This window comes from Sebastes umbrosus, chromosome 6 (assembly GCF_015220745.1).
Source record: "Sebastes umbrosus isolate fSebUmb1 chromosome 6, fSebUmb1.pri, whole genome shotgun sequence".
Classification (NCBI taxonomy): Eukaryota; Metazoa; Chordata; class Actinopteri; order Perciformes; family Sebastidae; genus Sebastes; species Sebastes umbrosus.
The window spans coordinates 35,563,116-35,585,916 of record NC_051274.1 but is presented as its reverse complement, the minus strand read 5'-3'; the positions used below and the strand labels follow the sequence as shown (position 1 = coordinate 35,585,916).

Sequence of the window (22,801 nt, the reverse complement as noted above, 5' to 3'; positions counted from 1 at the left end):
CTTGTCAGCAGTATATAGAAATAATCATTAGTAAATAATTGAGTGATGTAGCATCCTAACAGCCTTCTGGTTCTGTCATCATCATCATCATCATCATCATCATCATCATAGTTTTTATTAGTCCCGTTTGTTCCTCCAGGTAAACATCATTAATTAATACCTGCCTCCTGACCTTTGTTTACTGCGTCTCGCCGTGTCCTCGATGAGCGTCTGCTGATCAATTTCAAGTCAATGAGCCGTAATGATGAGAAATCTGCGGCCTGTGACTCAACGCCTTTAACCTGACTATAATTATTATTATTATTATTATTATAATCATGATGGTAATTATGAATTTAAATGCTCACATGTCATCACTCTGTCTCACAGACAGACAGAGAGACAGAGAGACAGACAGACAGACAGACAGACAGACAGACAGACAGACAGAGAGACAGACAGAGAGACAGACAGACAGACAGACAGACAGACAGACAGACAGACAGAGAGACAGAGAGACAGACAGACAGACAGACAGACAGAGAGACAGACAGAGAGACAGACAGACAGACAGACAGACAGACAGAGAGACAGACAGAGAGACAGACAGACAGACAGACAGAGGGATGTGATGGAGGAGCGCCAGCAGCTGCTTGGACAGCAAATTATTTGCAGAGCTACAGATTTCCAGGCTGCCTGTCACTGTGTGTGTGTGTGTGTGTGTGTGTGTGTGTGAGAGAGAGAGAACGTGCACGTGAGACATACCGTGTGTGTTTATGTGTAGGAATGTTGTTTGTGTGTCAAACACACACACGTGTGTCCGTGCTCATCTATTTTACAGACTTGAACAGCGTCATATATGCTGACGTGTGTGCGTGTTCGTGTGTGCGTGTTCGTGCGTGCGTGTTCGTGCGCTCGTGCGTGCGTGCGTGCATGCGTGCGTGCGTGCAGTTATTTTCATCCCTCTATTTAAAATGTGCTTTGGGATGCAGAAGCTCAGGAAGTGAAGTGTCGTCTCACTTTTCCTCCAGCGAGCTTCAGCTCTCCGTCCTGCTGCACCATTACCACTATCTCCCATGATGCATCACTCCTTCCTCCCTCACACACTGACTGGTCCGTCTGAGAAGGGAGTCCTAAAGATTAACGTCTACTCGACTCAGAGCGGTTAGAAGCAGTTTTCAGGTTGTTTCATTTGAAGAAGTTTTAGAGTCTGAAGACGTGAACATTTTCAGAGTTTGACAAAGAAAAAAGCTCAAATAAAACAAAATAACAAATATAATCATCATTTAGTGTTTTTCTAGCAAATCCTTTTAAAAACCTCCATCTTTATACGAAAAAACAAATTTTCTTAAAATGATTGCATTAAAAACAGAGAATGTGACAGCCGGAGTGCGAGCCAGGTGACGTTAGACCCCTACGGCCTAGCAGCAAAAACTACGTTTTCTTCTACACATATTAACCGTCATCTCTTCTTATAAACTCTCCGGTGTAATCACAAGTTTATTAACCGGTGGGAAAACTTCCTCACCGCCACATCACCACACGCTGTCCCTTTAAGAACTGTAAACTTAAGTTGATTTTTGCAGCGATCTTGTGATCCCTCCGTTGGTCCAGTCATGTAACCAGGGTCTGATTAGAACCCGCCACCCGCCAAATGCGGGTAAATTGTTGGCAGTGGCGGTGAAATCATCAGGACACCCGTCACTTTGACAGGCAGGGAAAACGCTAGTGATGGAATAGAGAACAGTAGTTGTCCTCTTTCTCGGCATCTCATGTCTCCGTGACCATCGATTCCTCTCATTGATGCTTTTCCCATGCACAATGACGCAGACGCACGCTGCATCATGTTTCAGTTTGTTTGGGACCGGAGACACGGTGAAGAGATAAAAAGCTCTCAACAGCACGGAGCTACTAAACCTGAGGTGGTGCATCCTGTTTCTACCTGATAAAGAGACACTGAGAACAACAAACCTGTTTACATCAGCAGGAGGAGAGTTAGTAATGTTAGCTGTTAGCAGCCGTTAGCAGCTCAGTCCTGACTGGATAAACGGAGGTGCCATTGAGTTATTATTATGAGGCGTTCAAAGTCGGCTCAGGAAAAAGGACTATTGGTTGAAAGTAAATTACAACCTTATCATGATGTGTTCAAATGTAATCTGGTAAAATGTAGTTTTTGGTGAGAAACTTGAATAAATCCAGTTGTTAGGAGATGTTTACACATCAATATAAAATAGATATTAGAGACAGAATTATGACCTGTTGAACTTCATAACACTAGCTCTAAGCAGCTCACCAAGATTTAAATAATCATAATCATTTGAATTGTGTGTTTTTATGCAAATAACCACTATAGATGACAATAACAAAGTACAGTACACTACTACCCTCCCTCCACGGTGTAACTCACTGTCATTTACCGTGTATATCATGTGTTTTGTGTAACATATATTGAAAATTGAATGACATCAGATCTAAAATATTATTCCTTCTTTTAGCGCAGAGATTTCAGAAGAGGCAGATAAAACTAAATACTTGTCTGCTACAGAGGCAGGAAGTGGAAACAGTTCATATCAGACCCTGCATGTAACAAATAAAGATTTTCTCTTATATAGAACATACATGATGTCAGTGTTAGTTAGTGGTATAACTTTAGTAAAAGAGTGAAACACGAATCACAGATCATCACTTTGTGTTCACTGTTGGAGTGAAACGACGTCTGCCGGTAACCAACCTGTTATCTCCAGAAGTTATCGTGTGTTTTTCTATCAAACTCTGCCGGTTGTTCCCGGCTGACAGCAGCAGCGTCTCTCCAGTGCCGACGTCTCGCTGCAGCAGCAGGTGAAAATAATAAAACCTCTCAGATCTCCTCCTCACATCAATATCTCTCTAAAATAACAATCCTCGACTCTCCAGTTGACCCACTGCAACCCGGCGACCGCCGACGCCGTCACTGACACGAGAGGAACAACCAAACAGAAGCCCGTCAGAGTAGAACAGTGACAGGTGAGGCTGAAGGTGAGTCCCTGGAGACTCTCTCAGCTGTTTTCATCTCCCAGCAGAACGGCGTGGTGACGTGGAGGACGTCATTCACACCTTTATACCCGTTTGGGTTTAAATGGAGACGCTCCGACATGTTCAGGACAAACTGAGCTGTTCTTAGCTTTTATTACGGAACTCCGCCTACAACGAGCTAAAACATCAGCGGTACGGTGGCGAGCTGCTCCAATCAGTAACCTCCAGCTCTGAGAAGGGCGGCGCCTCAGCAAGTGGAACCAATCACGTGCAGGATACCACACATCATGATTTACATCAACACACCTCTACCAGATCATGTTAGCCAGGTGGAGACGTTGGCGGCGGCGGCGGCGGCGGCGGCGGCCGTGACATAAAGCAATGATTGATTCTAACCCTCCATGCCTCTCGCCCTCAGGTACATCCACGCCCTCTACCTGGGCGCCCAGAGCCGTTGGCACAGCAGCGGGCCCCTTCGCCACTTCCACTGGCGGCTGATGTTTGAGAGCGCTGACATCACCATGCTGCGCCTCCTGGAGGCCTTCCTGAAGTCGGCGCCGCAGCTCGTCCTCCAGCTGAGCATCATGATCCACGGAAACGCCGTCCTGCCTCTGCAAGGTGAGCGACACGCACTTCCTGCTCCATCAGTGAGCGCAGTTAGTCAAGGTTGATTGACAGATTGTCTCTGATTGATATGAAAACGCCGTACTCACCAAGTTCATCGCTGACATCCGGGACACGGCGCCACGATGAAGTCAGACTGACGAAGAAGAGTTGATTATTAAACAACTTTAACACAGTGACCCTTCTCAGTACAATCACCTCCAACTAAGAACCTTTAGAGGAACTAAGAACCTTTAGAGGAACTAAGTACCGTTAGAGAACCTTTAGAGGAACTAAGAACCTTTAGAGGAACTAGGAACCTTTAGAGGAACTAAGAACCTTTAGAGGAACTAAGTACCGTTAGAGAACCTTTAGAGGAACTAAGAACTTTTCGAGAACCTTTTGAGGATCTAAGAACCTTTACAGAACCTTTAGAGGAACTAAGAACCTTTAGAGAACCTTTAGAGGAACTAAGGACCTTTAGAGGAACTAGGAACCTTTAGAGGAACTAAGAACCTTTAGAGGAACTAAGAACCTTTAGAGGAACTCATTGCGCTGCAGGGATCAGGGTCTAAATTAAGTTCCAGGAACTAAAGTTACCAGGAACTTTTGGTGAAAACCCGACTAATGTTTTTATTACTGATGAAAACTCTGAAAATAAAATCCAAGTTGTAATAAAACAGAATTATTCTTTAAGAAAACTGACGGTTATTTTATTGGATTTTATCAGCTGTAATTTATTATTGGCGTGCGTGCGTGCGTGCGTGCGTGCGTGCGTGCGTGCGTGAGGGCAGATATCAGTAGGAGAGTCGATGCTTTATTCATGCACCTCTTACAAGAAGCACATCGGCCTTTGATGAATAAAACAAAACTCCCTCGGACTCAGACACACACACACACACACACACACACCGTATATACTGTATATACTGTATATACACACTGTATATACAGTATATATATACAGTGTGTATATACAGTGTATACAGTGTATACAGTATATACAGTATCTCCAGTCTAGACTGTATAGACCTCATATATACTGTATCTATCTAACAGCGACCACATGGACCTAAAACACTCTGAGTGGTCTTCAAAGCAGGAAGTTGTTTCCAGCAGCAGTAATCTGTTCTGTAAATATCTTCTTAAAGTTCCTACATGAGAGGAATATTATATATTATTATATTATGAAGATCTCTTGATAAAATAAAAACCCAGGATGATCTACATTACATTAAGATGCAGCAGTGAGTTCAGCTCCGTCTCGGCTCTCAGTGTGATTCTCAGCTAATCTGAGACAAGACTGCATGATTAACACACATGAATGTTTAATGGGTTTAAACTGCGCTCTGGGCGCCGCGCCGCGCCGCACGTTGCGCCTCACGGTTTACGTGTGCGGGCTGATGATGATCTGACTTCAGTCCAAACTGGTCCAGGTCCACTTTAGAGGTGCTACGTTAGCATTTTAGCATCATCAGCTGGTTGACAGACAGGTAACAGAAGTCAGTTTCATGTTGGTCAGTTGGTTCTGATATATTAACAAATACCACCCAGAGTTGGTACTGGCCATTAAATCTGATGTTCATGATCCCCAGAGGATGATCCTTTATGTTTTCAGTGATCCTTCAATCTTTCCTTTATCAACTATATAAGTTGAATTTATTAATATTATATCTATAATATTATATTATATATATCATTTAAATAAAAGATATTTCATAATAAAATAAACAGATTGTCTTTCTCCCCAGAGGATGAATCCTTCATATCTGAGTAACTCAGATAATGATATATGCCAATATTCAACAACACAACACGACCTCCTCTCCACGCCAGACAGGTAGAGCCAGAGCAACACGACCTCCTCTCCACGCCAGATAGGTACAGCCCGAGCAACATGACCTCCTCTCCACGCCAGACAGGTAGAGCCAGAGCAACACAACCTCCTCTCCACGCCAGATAGGTACAGCCCGAGCAACATGACCTCCTCTCCACGCCAGACAGGTAGAACCAGAGCAACACGACCTCCTCTCCACGCCAGACAGGTAGAGCCCGAGCAACACGACCTCCTCTCCACGCCAGATAGGTACAGACCGAGCAACACGACCTCCTCTCCACGCCAGACAGGTAGAGCCCGAGCAACACGACCTCCTCTCCACGCCAGACAGGTAGAACCAGAGCAACACGACCTCCTCTCCACGCCAGACAGGTAGAGCCCGAGCAACACGACCTCCTCTCCACGCCAGACAGGTAGAACCAGAGCAACACGACCTCCTCTCCACGCCAGATAGGTAGAGCCCGAGCAACACGACCTCCTCTCCACGCCAGACAGGTAGAACCAGAGCAACACGACCTCCTCTCCACGCCAGACAGGTAGAGCCCGAGCAACACGACCTCCTCTCCACGCCAGACAGGTAGAGCCCGAGCAACACGACCTCCTCTCCACGCCAGACAGGTAGAGCCCGAGCAACACGACCTCCTCTCCACGCCAGATAGGTAGAGACCGAGCAACACGACCTCCTCTCACCCCTCACGTATTGAAAAGCTCAGGAAACTTGACCTTGATCCAGAAACAAAATGACGTTGCTTATTCGCCGCGTAGTATTGGTGTTCTGTGTGAAAGTATTCATGACAAATGTGCGAAGTAATTGCATGAGAGAAACACCCCCAAGGTCAACTCAAGGTCAACTCAAGGTCAACTCAAGGTCAACTCAAGGTCAACTCAAGGTCGGCGGATGGAGTTCAGTTAATTGTCACGGTTAAAAGCTCTGGGAGAAGCCCGTAAGAGGACCTTAAGTTGTTTTATTTTATTTAAGTTGTCGTCTGTCTCCCTCCCTCCCTTCCTTTTCCTCTTCCTCCTCCTCCTCCTCTTCCTCTTCCTCTCTATCTCTGGTCGTCTGTCTCCCTACCTCTCTTCCTCTCCCTCCAACCCTTCCTCTTCCTCTTCCTCTTCCTCTTCCTCTTCCTCTTCCTCTTCCTCCTCCTCTTCCTCTTCCTCTCTCTCTCTGGTGGTCTCTGCAGGTCTCTCGGCCTCTGCCTCCCTGGTCTCTCTGGCCTGGATGATCGCCTCCTACCAGAAGGTTCTGCGGGACTCCCGCGACGACAAGCTGCCGATGTCCTACAAGGCCGTGATCACCCAGATGCTGTGGCACTTCTTCACCATCGGGGCGAGGACCGTGGCCTTCGCCCTCTTCGCCTCCGTCTTCCAGCTCTACTTCGGCATCTTCATCGTCAGCCACTGGTGCGTCAACACGTGACCTGAAGCAGAGAGTCGCGGTCCAGAGTCGCGGTCCACAATGAGAAGCTTATTTGACAGTTTACAAAATTATGAATTATGGCGTGTTTTTTAACCATCTGAGACGAGATCCCGACCGACTTTACTGTCTGTCAGAGACTCTAGTCCAGGGACCCGGGGTCAGGGGTCAGAGGTCAGAGGTCAGAGGTCAGCAACCTTTACTATCTAAAGATCACAAAATCTGTTTGGAGTCACAAAACATGTGATCATTGTGATGAAGGTAACACAGTTTATAGTCTAAGTATATAGTATATCAGTCTAATGCAGTGAGGGACAAAGAGACAATGTACTACGGAGTATTAGGACCACATTGAGGGAAAACACATCTGAGATTTACACAATAAAGTCAGAATATTACGAGAATAAAGTCATAAGTTATGAACTATAAACTGTGTTACCTTCATCAGACTGATCAAATGTTTTGCGGCTCCAGACAGGTTTTGGTGAGTTAGTGAATCCCGTTGCGTTCATGTTACGGCCTGTGAGATGTGTGCGGTGTATTATCTGGTATTGGATCAGTTGTAAATCGATAATCGATATTTCTGGTCATTTGAAAGGTGGATTGACAGATTTGTTGATCCGGTTTGATATTGAGGTTCTTTTTCCCATTTTTCTATTGGTAGAGATAATGTGGAATCTGATGCAGATCAGATTTTGTAGAGTTGTTTCGGGGTATTTGCTTTGGTGGCGATATATTTTATTAATGGGATGATCTGAGGGGGTTATTGATAGATTATTGATAGTTAGAGAGTTCCTTATTTGAATTTACTGTAAATATTGTTATATTTGTCATTGAACTGTTCAAAGGAGGATAGTGAGTTATTTGTGAAGAGATGATGGAGGTGTGTGAGGTCCCTTTTTTTTGCATTTTATTGGTTATTGGTTGTTAATTCTGAGATCCTGAGGTCAACGTGCACGGACTGAGTGTGATATTTATATCATTTGCTCTCCATTACTGTTATTGTTTATTGTCTTTCAGGTGCGTCATGACCTTCTGGATCATCCAAGGTGAGACCGACTTCTGCATGTCCAAGTGGGAGGAGATCATCTACAACATGGTGGTGGGAATCATCTACATCTTCTGCTGGTTCAACGTGAAGGAGGGCCCCAGCCGCTTCCGTATGACCGTCTACTACTCGGTGACGCTGGCCGAGAACGTGGCGCTGACCGCCGCCTGGTACACCTACCGCGGCCCGCACACCTCCGACTCCTACGCCCTGGTGGTGGTGTGCCTGGTGGCCTGCAGCTTCGCCCTGGGAACCTTCTTCATGTTGGTGTACTACTGCTGGCTGCATCCCGACGGGCCTGTTCTGGGCTCGCAGTGGGGAGGGTGCGTGGACGAGGGCGCGGTGGGTGCGGGAGGAGTAGCTGGAGTGATCGATGCTTGCCTCACACCGTCCCAAGGGTCCCAAACAGACATGGTGATCACCAGCCCTCCGAGGACGCTCCCCAGGACTAAAGACACGGGGGAGCCGGTTCCCGGAGAGCGGGACAAGGACAGGGACAGGGACAGTTGCCTGCCCGTCTTCCAGGTGCGTCCCTCCCCTTCATCCTCTCCTGCGCTCCTTCACAGGACCTCCTCCTCATCTCGGGCACAGGAGGGCCCCGTGATCCGGATCGACCTCCCGAGGAAGCGATACCCGGCCTGGGATGCGCACTTTATCGATCGGCGCCTCCGCAAGACCATTCTGCTCCTGGAGACCACGTCGACCGTCAGCCCCAGGATACAGTACCGGAGTAGCATGATGGGCAGCAAAGAGGTCTTAGAGTACGAGACGACTGTCTAAGCCAACAGGGGCTCTTAAACTTGTGCGGTGCATTCTGGGACCGAGGTCAGCCTGAGATCAGTTCTCATCCCAGGACTACCGACGCCAGGAGAAGCATGGAAAGGAGTTTCAGGCAACTCTTTTTAAAAAAAAATTTTAAAAAAGAGGTTGTCAAGACTTGATTGTAAAATGTGAAGCGCAATCTGGGACCAAAGCTCTCCCCTTAGGGCGAAGTCCGGGAGTACGTAGCATGAATGAGCCGTGGGAAGTAAACGGAGTACCACTGATACGGGATCATCTCCGTCTTTTCTAAAAGCTTGGAGGTGAGGAATTTAATCTCTCATCCTGGGACCAAGGAGCGTTAGATCTAGTTTCATCCTGCATGGTCAGAACAAGAAGTCAAAGGATTCGGGAGCAATGAGGTTGCGTTGAGTTTGAGATAATTGAGAAACCGTCTGCTGCATGAACTTGAGCCTCGGACCCCGGAGACTCAACGGAGACTTACCGGGGAAATACCAGAGTTTGTACGGGACATGCAGTCGTTAGGCTCACTGGCTGATAAATATCACATCGAGGTTAAGTTAGAGATAATGTACAGCTAGCTGGTCATTGTTGTGAAAGAAATCCCGACAGAGCGATGCTGCAACCCGACGCTCTTCAGGGCGATGCTGCACGATTTCTTTCGCAACAATGACCCGCTAGCTGAACATTATCCCGCTTCTTACACAACTACTTACTGAAGACATCAATAATCTGACACAAAAAGAACTGCACCCATAGCAACGGTCTGTTATACATAGCAACGGTCTGTTATACATAGCAACGGTCTGTTATACATAGCGACGGTCTGTTATACATAGCGACGGTCTGTTATACATAGCAACGGTCTGTTATACATAGCAACGGTCTGTTATACGTAGCGACGGTCTGTTATACGTAGCAACGGTCTGTTATACATAGCAACGGTCTGTTATACGTAGCGACGGTCTGTTATACGTAGCGACGGTCTGTTATACGTAGCAACGGTCTGTTATACGTAGCGACGGTCTGTTATACGCAGCGACGGTCTGTTATACGTAGGGACGGTCTGTTATACATAGCGACGGTCTGTTATACGTAGCGACGGTCTGTTATACGTAGCAACGGTCTGTTATACATATCAACGGTCTGTTATACTTAGCAACGGTCTGTTATACGTAGCTACGGTCTGTTATACATAGCAACGGTCTGTTATACGTAGCGACGGTCTGTTATACGTAGCGACGGTCTGTTATACGTAGCAACGGTCTGTTATACGTAGCGACGGTCTGTTATACATAGCGACGGTCTGTTATACGTAGCAACGGTCTGTTATACATATCAACGGTCTGTTATACATAGCAACGGTCTGTTATACGTAGCAACGGTCTGTTATACGTAGCGACGGTCTGTTATACATATCGACGGTCTGTTATACGTAGCAACGGTCTGCTATACATAACATTCTGTTATACATAGCAACGGTCTGTTATACGTAGCAACAGTCTGTTATACATAGCAATGGTCTGTTATACATAGCAACGTTCTGCTATAAAGAAATAACAGACCGTAGGACGACGTGATTGACGAATCAGAATCGAGTATTCAACACAGCCGTGTAATAAAACAGGTTAAATATGTTGTTCCAACAGTACTTAAATATTTCAGTAAAGCGGGACGTACTGTAACTACGGGACGAAACACACCAGGAATGTGAATGAAACAACATCTTTCTATAATGTACATGTCTCACTTTACAGCCCCATTTAGCCCAGTTTTAAACAAGACGTCTAGATTTTTTTTTACCTCCAAATTTGCTGCTAATTGAGTTTGTTTCATATTATAAAAACAAAAGCAGTGACTTTGCAGAGTATACAGACGGTAGAATAGAGTTCTGTTTTAGGAAGGAGACAGATAGCTTCCAATGGCTGCATGTCCCTCACAAACCGTCCTTTAAGCGTTAAACTGTCCGTGGTGTCTAAAGAGACGTGTAGTCTCATACGTTGGGCTCCAGTCTCCTGATAGGACGAGGACCCATCAGATGTAGGCTCACGAGTCCAGATGGTTTCTGAGATGTTAGCCTGAGATAGAAGTGATAACCATTCATATGTGATAGAAACACAGCCATAGCAGAAGTCCAACCGTTTACATCCCAGCTGCTCCGTCACCCCCACCCCCTCCCTGAGAAAGGACCGGATGTCAGGATGTAAAAGTGGACGTCTTCTGCGATGGCTGCCACCATGTGGCTACGCTGTAACTCACCACAAACAGGCCTGTGATGTACAGTCCAATCAATACAGATGTCAGATATAAGCTATTATAATAAGCTGTAGTTAGTCAGTGATGAATGAAGAAGCTTCATTTACTCTTCAGAGTCTAAATGTTGTCCACTTTTCTTGGAGTTCATACGATGTAGAAGGAGATCATCAACAACCTCATTATGCTATGGAAACATTTGCCAGTGTTTGATTTTTAGAGAGAACAGAGAAGTGTCTCGGAGGGTGTTTTCACATCAGGCCCGGTTGCTCCGTACGGTGCCCGAGTCCACTACGTCATCATCCACGTGTGTTTGTTTATGTTGAGATCAGCTGTTCTAGCGGCGGAGCATCGTAAAACACGTCATTCAAACTGGACAGAAACTAAATAAACTCACCGACACCGTCATCGTTAGTCTTTCCAACAATCACCAACTCTGGTTTGGTCTAAATAAACTCTGATTTCACCGAGTTTAATGTGAAAATACGTCGACTCTACACTCTGTTTCCCCCCCGCTGTCTCTCTCTCTCTGCCCGCTGAGCGTCTCTCGTTCTTCAGCGGTAGACCATTAAATCAGCTGAATAAAATAACAAACATCGCCTACTATTGTCTATAATGATGCCTTCAGATGAAACTGGTGAGCTCTTGTTTCCAACACGGGAAGTCGCGTACACAATATACTCGACGTTCAAGTGGTTCAGTGGTGAGAACACCGCTGTTAAGCAACGACAATATTAACGTTACTGTCGGCGTCTAGAAGCCACAGAGACTAACAAGCTAGCAAACAGGTAAGATAAAGCAGTAAATGTAAAGACATAATGACAGAGGAGAAAGATGAGGCCGTTGGGAATATCAACATTTTCATCAAACGGATTATAAAATTACCAAGAAGAACAAAATACGGCTAAAATTACAATATATTAACTTATTATGCACCGAAAAAACAACTTCCATAACTTCCACCATTTCTGACAACGTCAACAAACACGTCACAAGTCAGAAACTTTCCACTTCCAAGGTCGTGAATACGACATGAGGGTGGGGGGGGCGTTCATATGGACCCAACTCTTAAACACGGTGAACACGGTGAACACGGTAAACACGGTAAACACGGTGAACACGGTGAACACCACCACATCTGAAGGCACCGTAATTTAAGGAACCTCTCGCCTGTCCTTTCTAAACTACTCGCTAACTGCTAACGTTACTCACGTTTAATAGCGGTCCGCTTCCGTGTTTCGGTACGGTCGGCTTTCACACCTGATGAGAACCGTACCCGAGTTCACATGATCCGTACTCCAGACCACCTTTTCAGGTGGAATCCAGTACGGATCGACACACCGTGCCCGAGGACGGTACGGAGCGTTCACACTCATCAAACCAACTGGACTTAGGGGACCAGTGTACTCGGATCCGGGCCCGGGTCCCCGATGTGAAAGCAGCCTTAGTCATGTCAACAGACCTTAAAGAAACAGTCTGGACTGTGAGAACACATCCAGGAAGCGGTTAGTTGTAGCAGGATTGTTTCTGCCGGCTAGCGAGGAGTCAGCAGAAGCTGCTGTGTCTTGTTACCGATGGGATGTTCGATGGGTTTGGACTTTTTGAAAGACGATGTTTACAAAATGAAACCATGTGCAGGCCTTCAGAGGAGACGGTCAGGTTCGGACCGGTGAGTTACATCATCGGTCAACTGACGGGAACATTGAAATCGTCTTTGCTCCTTTATGAACTGCTCTTGTGACGCCCTGAAGCACGGAGCTACAACTTGAACTAATACAGCGGAGCCGATCGGCGAACAGCTTCAGAGGTGGAGGTCTGAAGGCAGCAGCTACCAGGTGTGAATGTTACTATCAGCTAGAAGCAGCTGGATGCTGAGAGAGTCCAGCCTGGTCGGCATCAGTACCTGAAGGAAGGAAACACACCTTCTGTCCTCTCTCATATCACACAGCAGGCTTCTCTCTTTGAAGACTTTTTTTAGGTTAGTCTGTGCATTTAAAGGTGACTTGTGATTTCTTCTGAAGCGGGAGTTCTTTACGTCCGTCCCAGAAACATTTAAACCAATGTTGTGATTGTTTTAGATAAAGGCAGCAGACGATGTTAGCATTTTTAAAGATGCACTCAGAAGCATTTCTCTTACCAACATTACATTCCCCTTTGTGACCCTGACGCATCTCAAAGATCATGTTCATCAAAACACGTCTGAAGATGCGTTTCAGATCCTGTGTAGTGATAAAAGCTCCCAGTTCATGAGACAGTTTAACTGCGTTTCTTTAACCTCAGTAGCTGTAATGCCATGATTCTTACATTACAACCCAACAAGCATTTAGAAGATGCCGATGTTCAGGGGTCACCGGTTCATGGTTGACTGACACGAGCACAAAAAAAATAAATATTATGGCACAGTAAAACATCATATTAAACTGTTATGAACTCAAAGATATTTAGATCCCAAGCAGGACAAACAACAAAGACATCTCAACTTTAGTTTTGGTACCTCCCTTCCCCTTTTCAAGCTGGTGCAGGCTGTTGTATTAACATCAAACTGTTTATAGTGTAAAAACTGAGAACATACTCAAAAAGTGTTTCATCCAGAGAAAGCTGTTCAACGTGTATGAACCTGTTTACCATCTCCACCCTGACGGACAATAAGAAGAAGACATTTACTGCTGATCGGAGCGATGTTCTGACATTTTCAGAATCTAAACAGTTCCCTCCCGCTGCCACCGGGTGCCGACACCGACGTGTTTGTTGTCGCAGTATCCAGAACGGGTTTAATAATCACCTTTATGCTGATGATGCATGTGTTTATTCTGAGGTGTCGAAGAGACTCCCATGAGGAGTATTTCAAATGAGAACGGTTTATATACTTGTCTTTTAACAATGCATTCACGTAGGTAAGATCAAGGCCGAATCATCCCCGGCTGACGCCAGAATATCCGACCTGTTCTCACTCCCAACTGGTCAAATACCGACGCCTGGTCAGTGCCCCTCGGTGTCTGATACCGTCGCACTGAGGAACCCTTGAGCATCTGTATGAGACGCACCGGGCTTTCAACTAACTCCAATATAAACCCCCCCGTTCGCTGTTCGTGTCCGGTGTGAAACCAAGTCAACGTTGACTTATTTTACCTTAGTTGTGTTAAGTAACTTAATACTTAACTAACAGCAGTTATGTGACAATCATACTTATTTTTAACCCAAACCCACAACCTTTTCCTAAACCTAACCAAGTGGTTGTGTTGCGTAAGTAAAGCCTAAAAAGTAAACATACGTTGGAAGTTTATTTTGAAAAGACACTGTATGCATGTAATGATTGGAAACTTGCATGCTGTACCTGACACGTCCAAAACTGACACCAGAGGGGAACCTAGAGCGCCGTAGTTAGAAGCGTAGGGTCACTGAGCAAGCGGCGGTATTTGACCATGAAGACAATGAAGCACTGCTGGGTCTTTGTGGTCATCACATCCAGGTGCTCTTTGGATCCTTCAGGTGTATTGTGCTCATTCAGTCTTGTGAAGGGCTCATTGGATGGGTAGAATATGTTCTCAAAAAAGTACAAAATGCAAGTCTCCCTCAGAAATAATCCAAGGCACGCTGTAGAGTGATTTGACACGTTGGGGGTGAGGATGGTTTGGAATATCCTGCTTGAGAACTAAAAACTGAACATGGCGACAGACGAGGACGCTACTCAACGGTTAACGTTCTATTAGTTTGTCCTCAGAACCTTCTGCTGTCGTTGTCGCCAACACTGGTCACGTTTCTAGTTGCGTCTTACAGATGAGTTGCGGATGGTTTGAACAATCAACGCTCTGAAGCGTGGCCATCATGCACACACACACACACACACATTCATTGTTAACAACAAGTATATAACCGACCCTCACAAGGTTTGTGGTCGTATTCCCTGTGAAGACACCGATGTCCATATAAGCTCTTTTTGGACTTACAGGTGTCTCCTCTGCAGAGAAAATGTCATTTTATCTCTGGTGGGTCGAAACGGGAGAAATCAGGAACACAGATTAGAGCTGAATATCGGTCCTAGCAGTCGTATTATCCTGACGGTGTTGTGTCCTACCTGAACTTGTGGATGTTGGTACGGTGGTGGAAGTCACTGCGATGTTAATGGTGCTGAAAATAACGACTCTATGATCATGTACGAACATGATAATGTACAGATAATTCATATGTCAACCACCCGATCGTGGGCCGAGGGCGAGGCATCGCTCTCTCTGATCAGGTCATGAATCCGTCCGTTGTCGTTGAGGTAAAATAAAAGTGGTGCGCTGGTTATATATCGACTTGAACAAAAACATGTTAAAAGAGTTTAAAAACTCAAATCATCTTTTATTAATTGATGCAAGTATTTCTGTTTATTTATTTTTGTATTTGTTTTATATCTATTTATCTATTGTTTACTCACTCGGTGGCCATGTCTTTGGTATGACTCTTATATTAAGATGTAAAAACTGAAAATAGATCTTTTTTTTTACTCATTCTATATATATCTGTATATACCAGATTGGCGCTATACTAGGACGTGTGTGTGTATGAGTATGTGTGCTTTGGTTCGTATGTATGTATTGTATGTACAGTACGTATGTGAGGATGTGCTCTGAGTTCTTTTGATAATGCTGCTTAAACATCCTCCGAGTGAACGAGCAGAAAAATAAACCAGTGGTGAAAAATATCTATGACGCTGTTAAAAAAGAGCTCACCAAGCTGTGCTGATAACTGTAGATGGGAACAAAACTGTAGTAAACATGGCTGAACAGCCGTCAAAATACACCGCTGTCTGTGTGTTCTGTTACCGCGTCAGAGGGAGAACGTTACTAGTCATACTAGTTATACTGGTTATACTGGTTATACTCGCATGTTGTACTTAAAGGTTCTCTATCTGATGTCCACGGCACTAATATAGCAGCAAACAACTGAGTTTCTCCTTGCTTTGTTTACATCGCCGGGCTGGCAGCGCATGCTCACACATGCTCACATGCATGTTAGTGCATGTGAGCATGCCGTGCTGGCTAGCTCACGGCTGCCACTCTGAAATGCTCGCCAGATGAAACACCTTTACCAAAGAAAACACCAGTTTTCATTATCACCGTTTTCTTCCGTTTCTTCTCGTAAATTTACAATTTTATAATCCTGCAAATTTCTGATGTTTTTCTTTTAGTAAATTTACCACTTTAATATCAGAAAATATAATTTTTTTTTTTCTGATATTAATGTATGACTTTATAATCCCATAAATTTGTGTTTGTTTCTCGTAAATTTGCTGCTTTAATCTCAGGGAATATCTGAGGATTTTTCCTCGTAAATTTACATTTTTAGAATCCCTAATGGCCCGAATAATACGCCGTCACAGTTTGGCCACTTTTAATGAATAATTATTTAGATATTTCTTTTAGTTTGAGGAAACAATTTATCTTGAATCGTCAGTTTATTTTGAATGTTTCTAAATATTCCAGAACCCGGGAGCCTCAACAGCAGAACACTGCACCACAGTTGAATCTAGATTGATCCACTTTATGTATTACTGACTAACTTTAGTCTCCATCAGCTCCACCAGGAGAGAACCTGACGCTCTCTGATTGGCTGGTTCTTACCGACCGCGTGAAGCCGGAGTGAGGCAGAGCTGAAACCGAAGCTGTAGCTCCACTAACCCTCTCCTCCTCTCCTCCTCTCCTCTCCTCCTCTCCTTCTCTCCTCCTCTCCTTCTCTCCTCCTCCCCTCTCCTCCTCTCCTCTCCTTCTCTCCTCCTCTCCTCCTCCTCTCCTCTCCTCTCCTCCTCTCCTCTCCTCCTCTCCTCTCCTCCTCTCCTCCTCTCCTCCTCCTCTCCTCCTCTCCTCCTCTCCTTCTCTCCTCCTCTCCTCTCCTCCTCTCCTCTCCTCCTCTCTTCCTCTCCTTCTCTCCTCCTCTCCTCCTCCTCTCCTCTCCTCTCCTCCTCTCCTCCTCTCCTCCTCCTCTCCTCTCCTCCTCTCCTCCTCTCCTTCTCTCCTCCTCTCCTCTCCTCCTCTCCTCTCCTCCTCTCTTCCTCTCCTTCTCTCCTCCTCTCCTCTCCTCCTCTCCTCTCCTCCTCTCCCTTCAACAATCCATCCTTCTCTCTTTCCCTTCAGCTCTTCTCTGTTTTCTTCACAGCAGACAGGACGACGGGGCTCAGTCTTCCTCTCCTCTTCTCCGCCTTCTTTCTCTTTCTTTTTATCAGCCCTTCATTTTGTTAATTTCTCTGTGGACAACCTGTCCAATCTTCTGTCCTCCTGTCCTGTTCTTCCTCTCCCTCATCCCTCCCTTCCTTCTTCTTCATGATCATCCATTATTTAGCGTTCCCCCGCTGGCTAGCTGATGGCCGCCACTCTGCCCGGCTCCCATACGGGAACCCTAACCCCTAACCCCTAACCCCTATCCCCTAGCCCCTAGACCCTAGCCCCTATCCCCTATCCCCTAGCCCCTATCCGCTATCCCCTATCCCCTATCCCCTATCCCCTAACCCCTATCCCTTATCCCCTATCCCCTATCCCCTATCCCCTATCCCCTAGCCCCTAACCCCTAACCCCTATCCCCTAGCCCCTAGCCCCTAGCCCCTAACCACTATCCCCTAGCCCCTAACCCCTAACCCCTATCCCCTATCCCCTAGCCCCTAGCCCCTAGCCCCTATCCCCTATCCCCTAGCCCCTATCCGCTATCCCCTATCCCCTATCCCCTATCCCCTAACCCCTATCCCCTATCCCCTATCCCCTAACCCCTATCCCCTATCCCCTAGCCCCTATCCCCTATCCCCTAGCCCCTAGCTCCTAGCCCCTAACCACTATCCCCTAGCCCCTAGCCCCTATCCCCTAGCCCCTAGCCCCTAGCCCCTAACCCCTAACCCCTATCCCCTAGCCCCTAACCCCTAACCCCTAACCCTTATCCCCTAGCCCCTAGCCCCTATCCCCTATACCCTATCCCCTAACCCCTATCCCCTATCCCCTATCCCCTATCCCCTATCCCCTAGCCCCTATCCCCTATCCCCTATCCCCTATCCCCTAACCCCTATCCCCTATCCCCTATCCCCTAGCCCCTAGCCCCTAACCCCTAACCCCTATCCCCTATCCCCTAGCCCCTATCCCCTATCCCCTATCCCCTAACCCCTATCCCCTATCCCCTATCCCCTATCCCCTAGCCCCTATCCCCTATCCCCTATCCCCTATCCCCTAACCCCTATCCCCTAACCCCTAAACCCTATCCCCTAACCCCTAACCCTTAACCCTATCCCCTAGCCCCTATCCCCTATCCCCTATCCCCTATCCCCTAACCCCTATCCCCTATCCCCTATCCCCTATCCCCTAGCCCCTATCCCCTAACCCCTATCCCCTATCCCCTATCCCCTATCCCCTAACCCCTATCCCCTAACCCCTAAACCCTATCCCCTAACCCCTAACCCTTAACCCTTCGCCCCTAACCCCATCCCCTAACCCCTAGCCCCTATACCCTAACCCTTATACCCTAACCCCTAACCCCTAACCCCTATCCTCTAACCCCTATCCCCTAACCCCTAACCCTTAACCCTTCGCCCCTAACCCCTAACCCCTATCCCCTATCCCCTGACCCCTAGCCCCTATCCCCTATCCCCTAACCCCTAACCCCTATCCCCTATCCCCTATCCCCTGACCCCTACCCTCTATCCCCTAACCTCTAGCCCCTATCCCCTAACCCCTATCCCCTAACCCCTAACCCCTATCCCCTAACCCCTAACCCTTAACCCTTCGCCCCTAACCCCTATCCCCTAACCCCTAACCCCTATCCCCTAACCCCTAACCCTTAACCCTTCGCCCCTAACCCCTATCCCCTATCCCCTATCCCCTATCCCCTAGCCCCTATCCCCTATCCCCTATCCCCTATCCCCTATCCCCTAACCCCTATCCCCTATCCCCTAACCCCTAACCCTTAACCCTTCGCCCCTAACCCCATCCCCTAACCCCTAGCCCCTATACCCTAACCCTTATACCCTAACCCCTAACCCCTAACCCCTATCCCCTAACCCCTATCCCCTAACCCCTAACCCTTAACCCTTCGCCCCTAACCCCTAACCCCTATCCCCTATCCCCTGACCCCTAGCCCCTATCCCCTAACCCCTAGCCCCTATCCCCTGACCCCTATCCCCTAACCCCTAACCCCTATCCCCTATCCCCTATCCCCTAACCCCTATCCCCTAACCCCTAAACCCTATCCCCTAACCCCTAACCCTTAACCCTTCGCCCCTAACCCCATCCCCTAACCCCTAGCCCCTATACCCTAACCCTTATACCCTAACCCCTAACCCCTAACCCCTATCCTCTAACCCCTATCCCCTAACCCCTAACCCTTAACCCTTCGCCCCTAACCCCTAACCCCTATCCCCTATCCCCTGACCCCTTGCCCCTATCCCCTATCCCCTAACCCCTAACCCCTATCCCCTATCCCCTATCCCCTGACCCCTACCCTCTATCCCCTAACCTCTAGCCCCTATCCCCTAACCCCTATCCCCTAACCCCTAACCCCTATCCCCTAACCCCTAACCCTTAACCCTTCGCCCCTAACCCCTATCCCCTAACCCCTAACCCCTATCCCCTAACCCCTAACCCTTAACCCTTCGCCCCTAACCCCTATCCCCTATCCCCTATCCCCTATCCCCTAGCCCCTATCCCCTAACCCTTATCCCCTATCCCCTATCCCCTATCCCCTAACCCCTATCCCCTATCCCCTAACCCCTAACCCTTAACCCTTCGCCCCTAACCCCATCCCCTAACCCCTAGCCCCTATACCCTAACCCCTATCCCCTAACCCCTAACCCCTAACCCCTATCCCCTAACCCCTATCCCCTAACCCCTAACCCTTAACCCTTCGCCCCTAACCCCTAACCCCTATCCCCTATCCCCTGACCCCTAGCCCCTATCCCCTAACCCCTAGCCCCTATCCCCTGACCCCTAGCCCCTATCCCCTAACCCCTATCCCCTATCCCCTGACCCCTACCCTCTATCCCCTAACCCCTAGCCCCTATCCCCTAACCCCTAACCCCTATCCCCTAACCCCTAACCCTTAACCCTTCGCCCCTAACCCCTATCCCCTATCCCCTATCCCCTATCCCCTAGCCCCTATCCCCTAACCCTTATCCCCTATCCCCTATCCCCTATCCCCTAACCCCTATCCCCTATCCCCTAACCCCTAACCCTTAACCCTTCGCCCCTAACCCCATCCCCTAACCCCTAGCCCCTATACCCTAACCCTTATACCCTAACCCCTAACCCCTAACCCCTATCCCCTAACCCCTATCCCCTAACCCCTAACCCTTAACCCTTCGCCCCTAACCCCTAACCCCTATCCCCTATCCCCTAACCCCTAGCCCCTATCCCCTGACCCCTATCCCCTAACCCCTAACCCCTATCCCCTATCCCCTATCCCCTGACCCCTACCCTCTATCCCCTAACCCCTAGCCCCTATCCCCTAACCCCTATCCCCTAACCCCTAACCACTATCCCCTAACCCCTAACCCTTAACCCTTCGCCCCTAACCCCTATCCCCTAACCCCTAACCCCTATCCCCTAACCCCTAACCCTTAACCCTTCGCCCCTAACCCCTAGCCCCTATACCCTAACCCTTATACCCTAACCCCTAACCCCTAACCCCTATCCCCTAGCCCCTAACCCCTAACCCCTAAATCTCAGAGAATATCAGGTTTCCTTTTTTCCTTCCTTCCCTCTTTCAGTCCTTCCCCCCTTTTTGCCTTTCTTTCGTTTCTATCCCTTTTTCTCTATTTCTTTCTTCTCTACTTCCTTTCTTTGATTTATTGCCCGACCATTCTTCATTCATTCCTCCATTTCCTCTCTTTCTTCTTTTTCTCCAGTTCAACCTTTCTCTTTCATTCCTTCCCTCGACTTCCTCTTCTTCCTTTCCTTTCTTCCTCATCTGCCTCTTCCTCCTCTTCTTCCTCTTCCACCTGTCTTCTCCTTCATGCTTATACTCCTCCTGGTTTCTTCCTCTCTTCTTGCGTCAGACCTCATGTGTGATGTTGAAGCGTGAGGTCTTTTAAGGATGCTGCTGCTTTGATATCACACACACACACACACACACACACACAGATGTACATGCATAAATTCACATATAATACATTCAATACACACACACTCTCACACACATGCACATTTTCAAAGATAGTTGATGCAGCAAGAAAACACATCAAGGTCTGACACACTTTGAAGTTCACAAGTCAACCGTGTGCGTGCGTGCGTGCGTGAGTGCGTGCGTGCGTGCGTGAGTGCGTGCGTGCGTGCGTGCGTGCGAGTACATGTATGTATATGTGCATTTATTTTCCTCTTCTCACTCCTCTTATGTACTGCTAGTATAGTATGAGGTAGTACTACTAGTACAGTATGAGGTAGTACTGCTAGTACAGTATGAGGTAGTACTACTAGTACAGTATGAGGTTGTACTGCTAGTATAGTATGAGGTAGTACTACTAGTATAGTATGAGGTAGTACTAGTATAGTATGAGGTTGTACTACTAGTATAGTATGAGGTTGTACTGCTAGTATAGTATGAGGTAGTACTACTAGTATAGTATGAGGTAGTACTAGTATAGTATGAGGTTGTACTACTAGTATAGTATGAGGTAGTACTACTAGTATAGTATGAGGTTGTTCTACTAGTATAGTATGAGGTAGTACTAGTATAGTATGAGGTTGTACTACTAGTATAGTATGAGGTTGTACTGCTAGTATAGTATGAGGTAGTACTACTAGTATAGTATGAGGTAGTACTAGTATAGTATGAGGTTGTACTACTAGTATAGTATGAGGTAGTACTACTAGTATAGTATGAGGTTGTTCTACTAGTATAGTATGAGGTAGTACTACTAGTATAGTATGAGGTTGTACTACTAGTATAGTTTGAGGTAGTACTACTAGTATAGTATGAGGTTGTTCTACTAGTATAGTATGAGGTAGTACTACCAGTATAGTATGAGGTAGTACTACTAGTATAGTATGAGGTTGTTCTACTAGTATAGCATGAGGTTGTACTACTAGTATAGTATGAGGTAGTACTACTAGTATAGCATGAGGTTGTACTACTAGTATAGCATGAGGTAGTACTACTAGTATAGTATGAGGTTGTTCTACTAGTATAGTATGAGGTAGTACTACTAGTATAGTATGAGGTTGTTCTACTAGTATAGTATGAGGTAGTACTACTAGTATAGCATGAGATTGTACTGCTAGTATAGCATGAGGTTGTACTACTAGTATAGTTTGAGGTAGTACTACTAGTATAGTATGAGGTAGTACTACTAGTATAGTATGAGGTTGTTCTACTAGTATAGCATGAGGTTGTACTGCTAGTATAGCATGAGGTAGTACTACTAGTATAGCATGAGGTTGTACTGCTAGTATAGCATGAGGTTGTACTACTAGTATAGTATGAGGTAGTACTGCTAGTATAGCATGAGGTTGTACTGCTAGTATAGCATGAGGTTGTACTACTAGTATAGTATGAGGTAGTACTAGTATAGTATGAGGTTGTACTACTAGTATAGTATAAGGTTGTACTACTAGTATAGCATGAGGTAGTACTGCTAGTATAGCATGAGGTAGTACTGCTAGTATAGCATGAGGTAGTACTACTAGTATAGCATGAGGTTGTACTACTAGTATAGTATGAGGTAGTACTACTAGTATAGTATGAGGTTGTTCTACTAGTATAGCATGAGGTAGTACTGCTAGTATAGCATGAGGTAGTACTACTAGTATAGTATGAGGTAGTACTACTAGTATAGTATGAGGTTGTTCTACTAGTATAGTATGAGGTTGTACTACTAGTATAGTATGAGGTAGTACTACTAGTATAGTATGAGGTTGTTCTA

The 22,801-nt window shown here is 46.6% G+C and overlaps 1 protein-coding gene across 1 annotated transcript in view; it reads left to right on the top strand.

Annotated features, from left to right (window-relative positions):
• The window catches only part of xkr7 (XK, Kell blood group complex subunit-related family, member 7), a 65,746-nt gene extending 56,218 nt beyond the window's left edge, over window positions 1-9,528 (top strand). The window contains exons 2-4 of the mRNA XM_037773891.1: window positions 3,410-3,609; window positions 6,616-6,835; window positions 7,869-9,528. Coding sequence (XP_037629819.1) covers window positions 3,410-3,609; window positions 6,616-6,835; window positions 7,869-8,676 — 1,228 coding nt within the window. The 3' untranslated portion in view covers window positions 8,677-9,528. The remainder of the gene's footprint in view (window positions 1-3,409; window positions 3,610-6,615; window positions 6,836-7,868) is intronic.
• The last annotated feature ends 13,273 nt before the right edge of the window (window positions 9,529-22,801 follow it).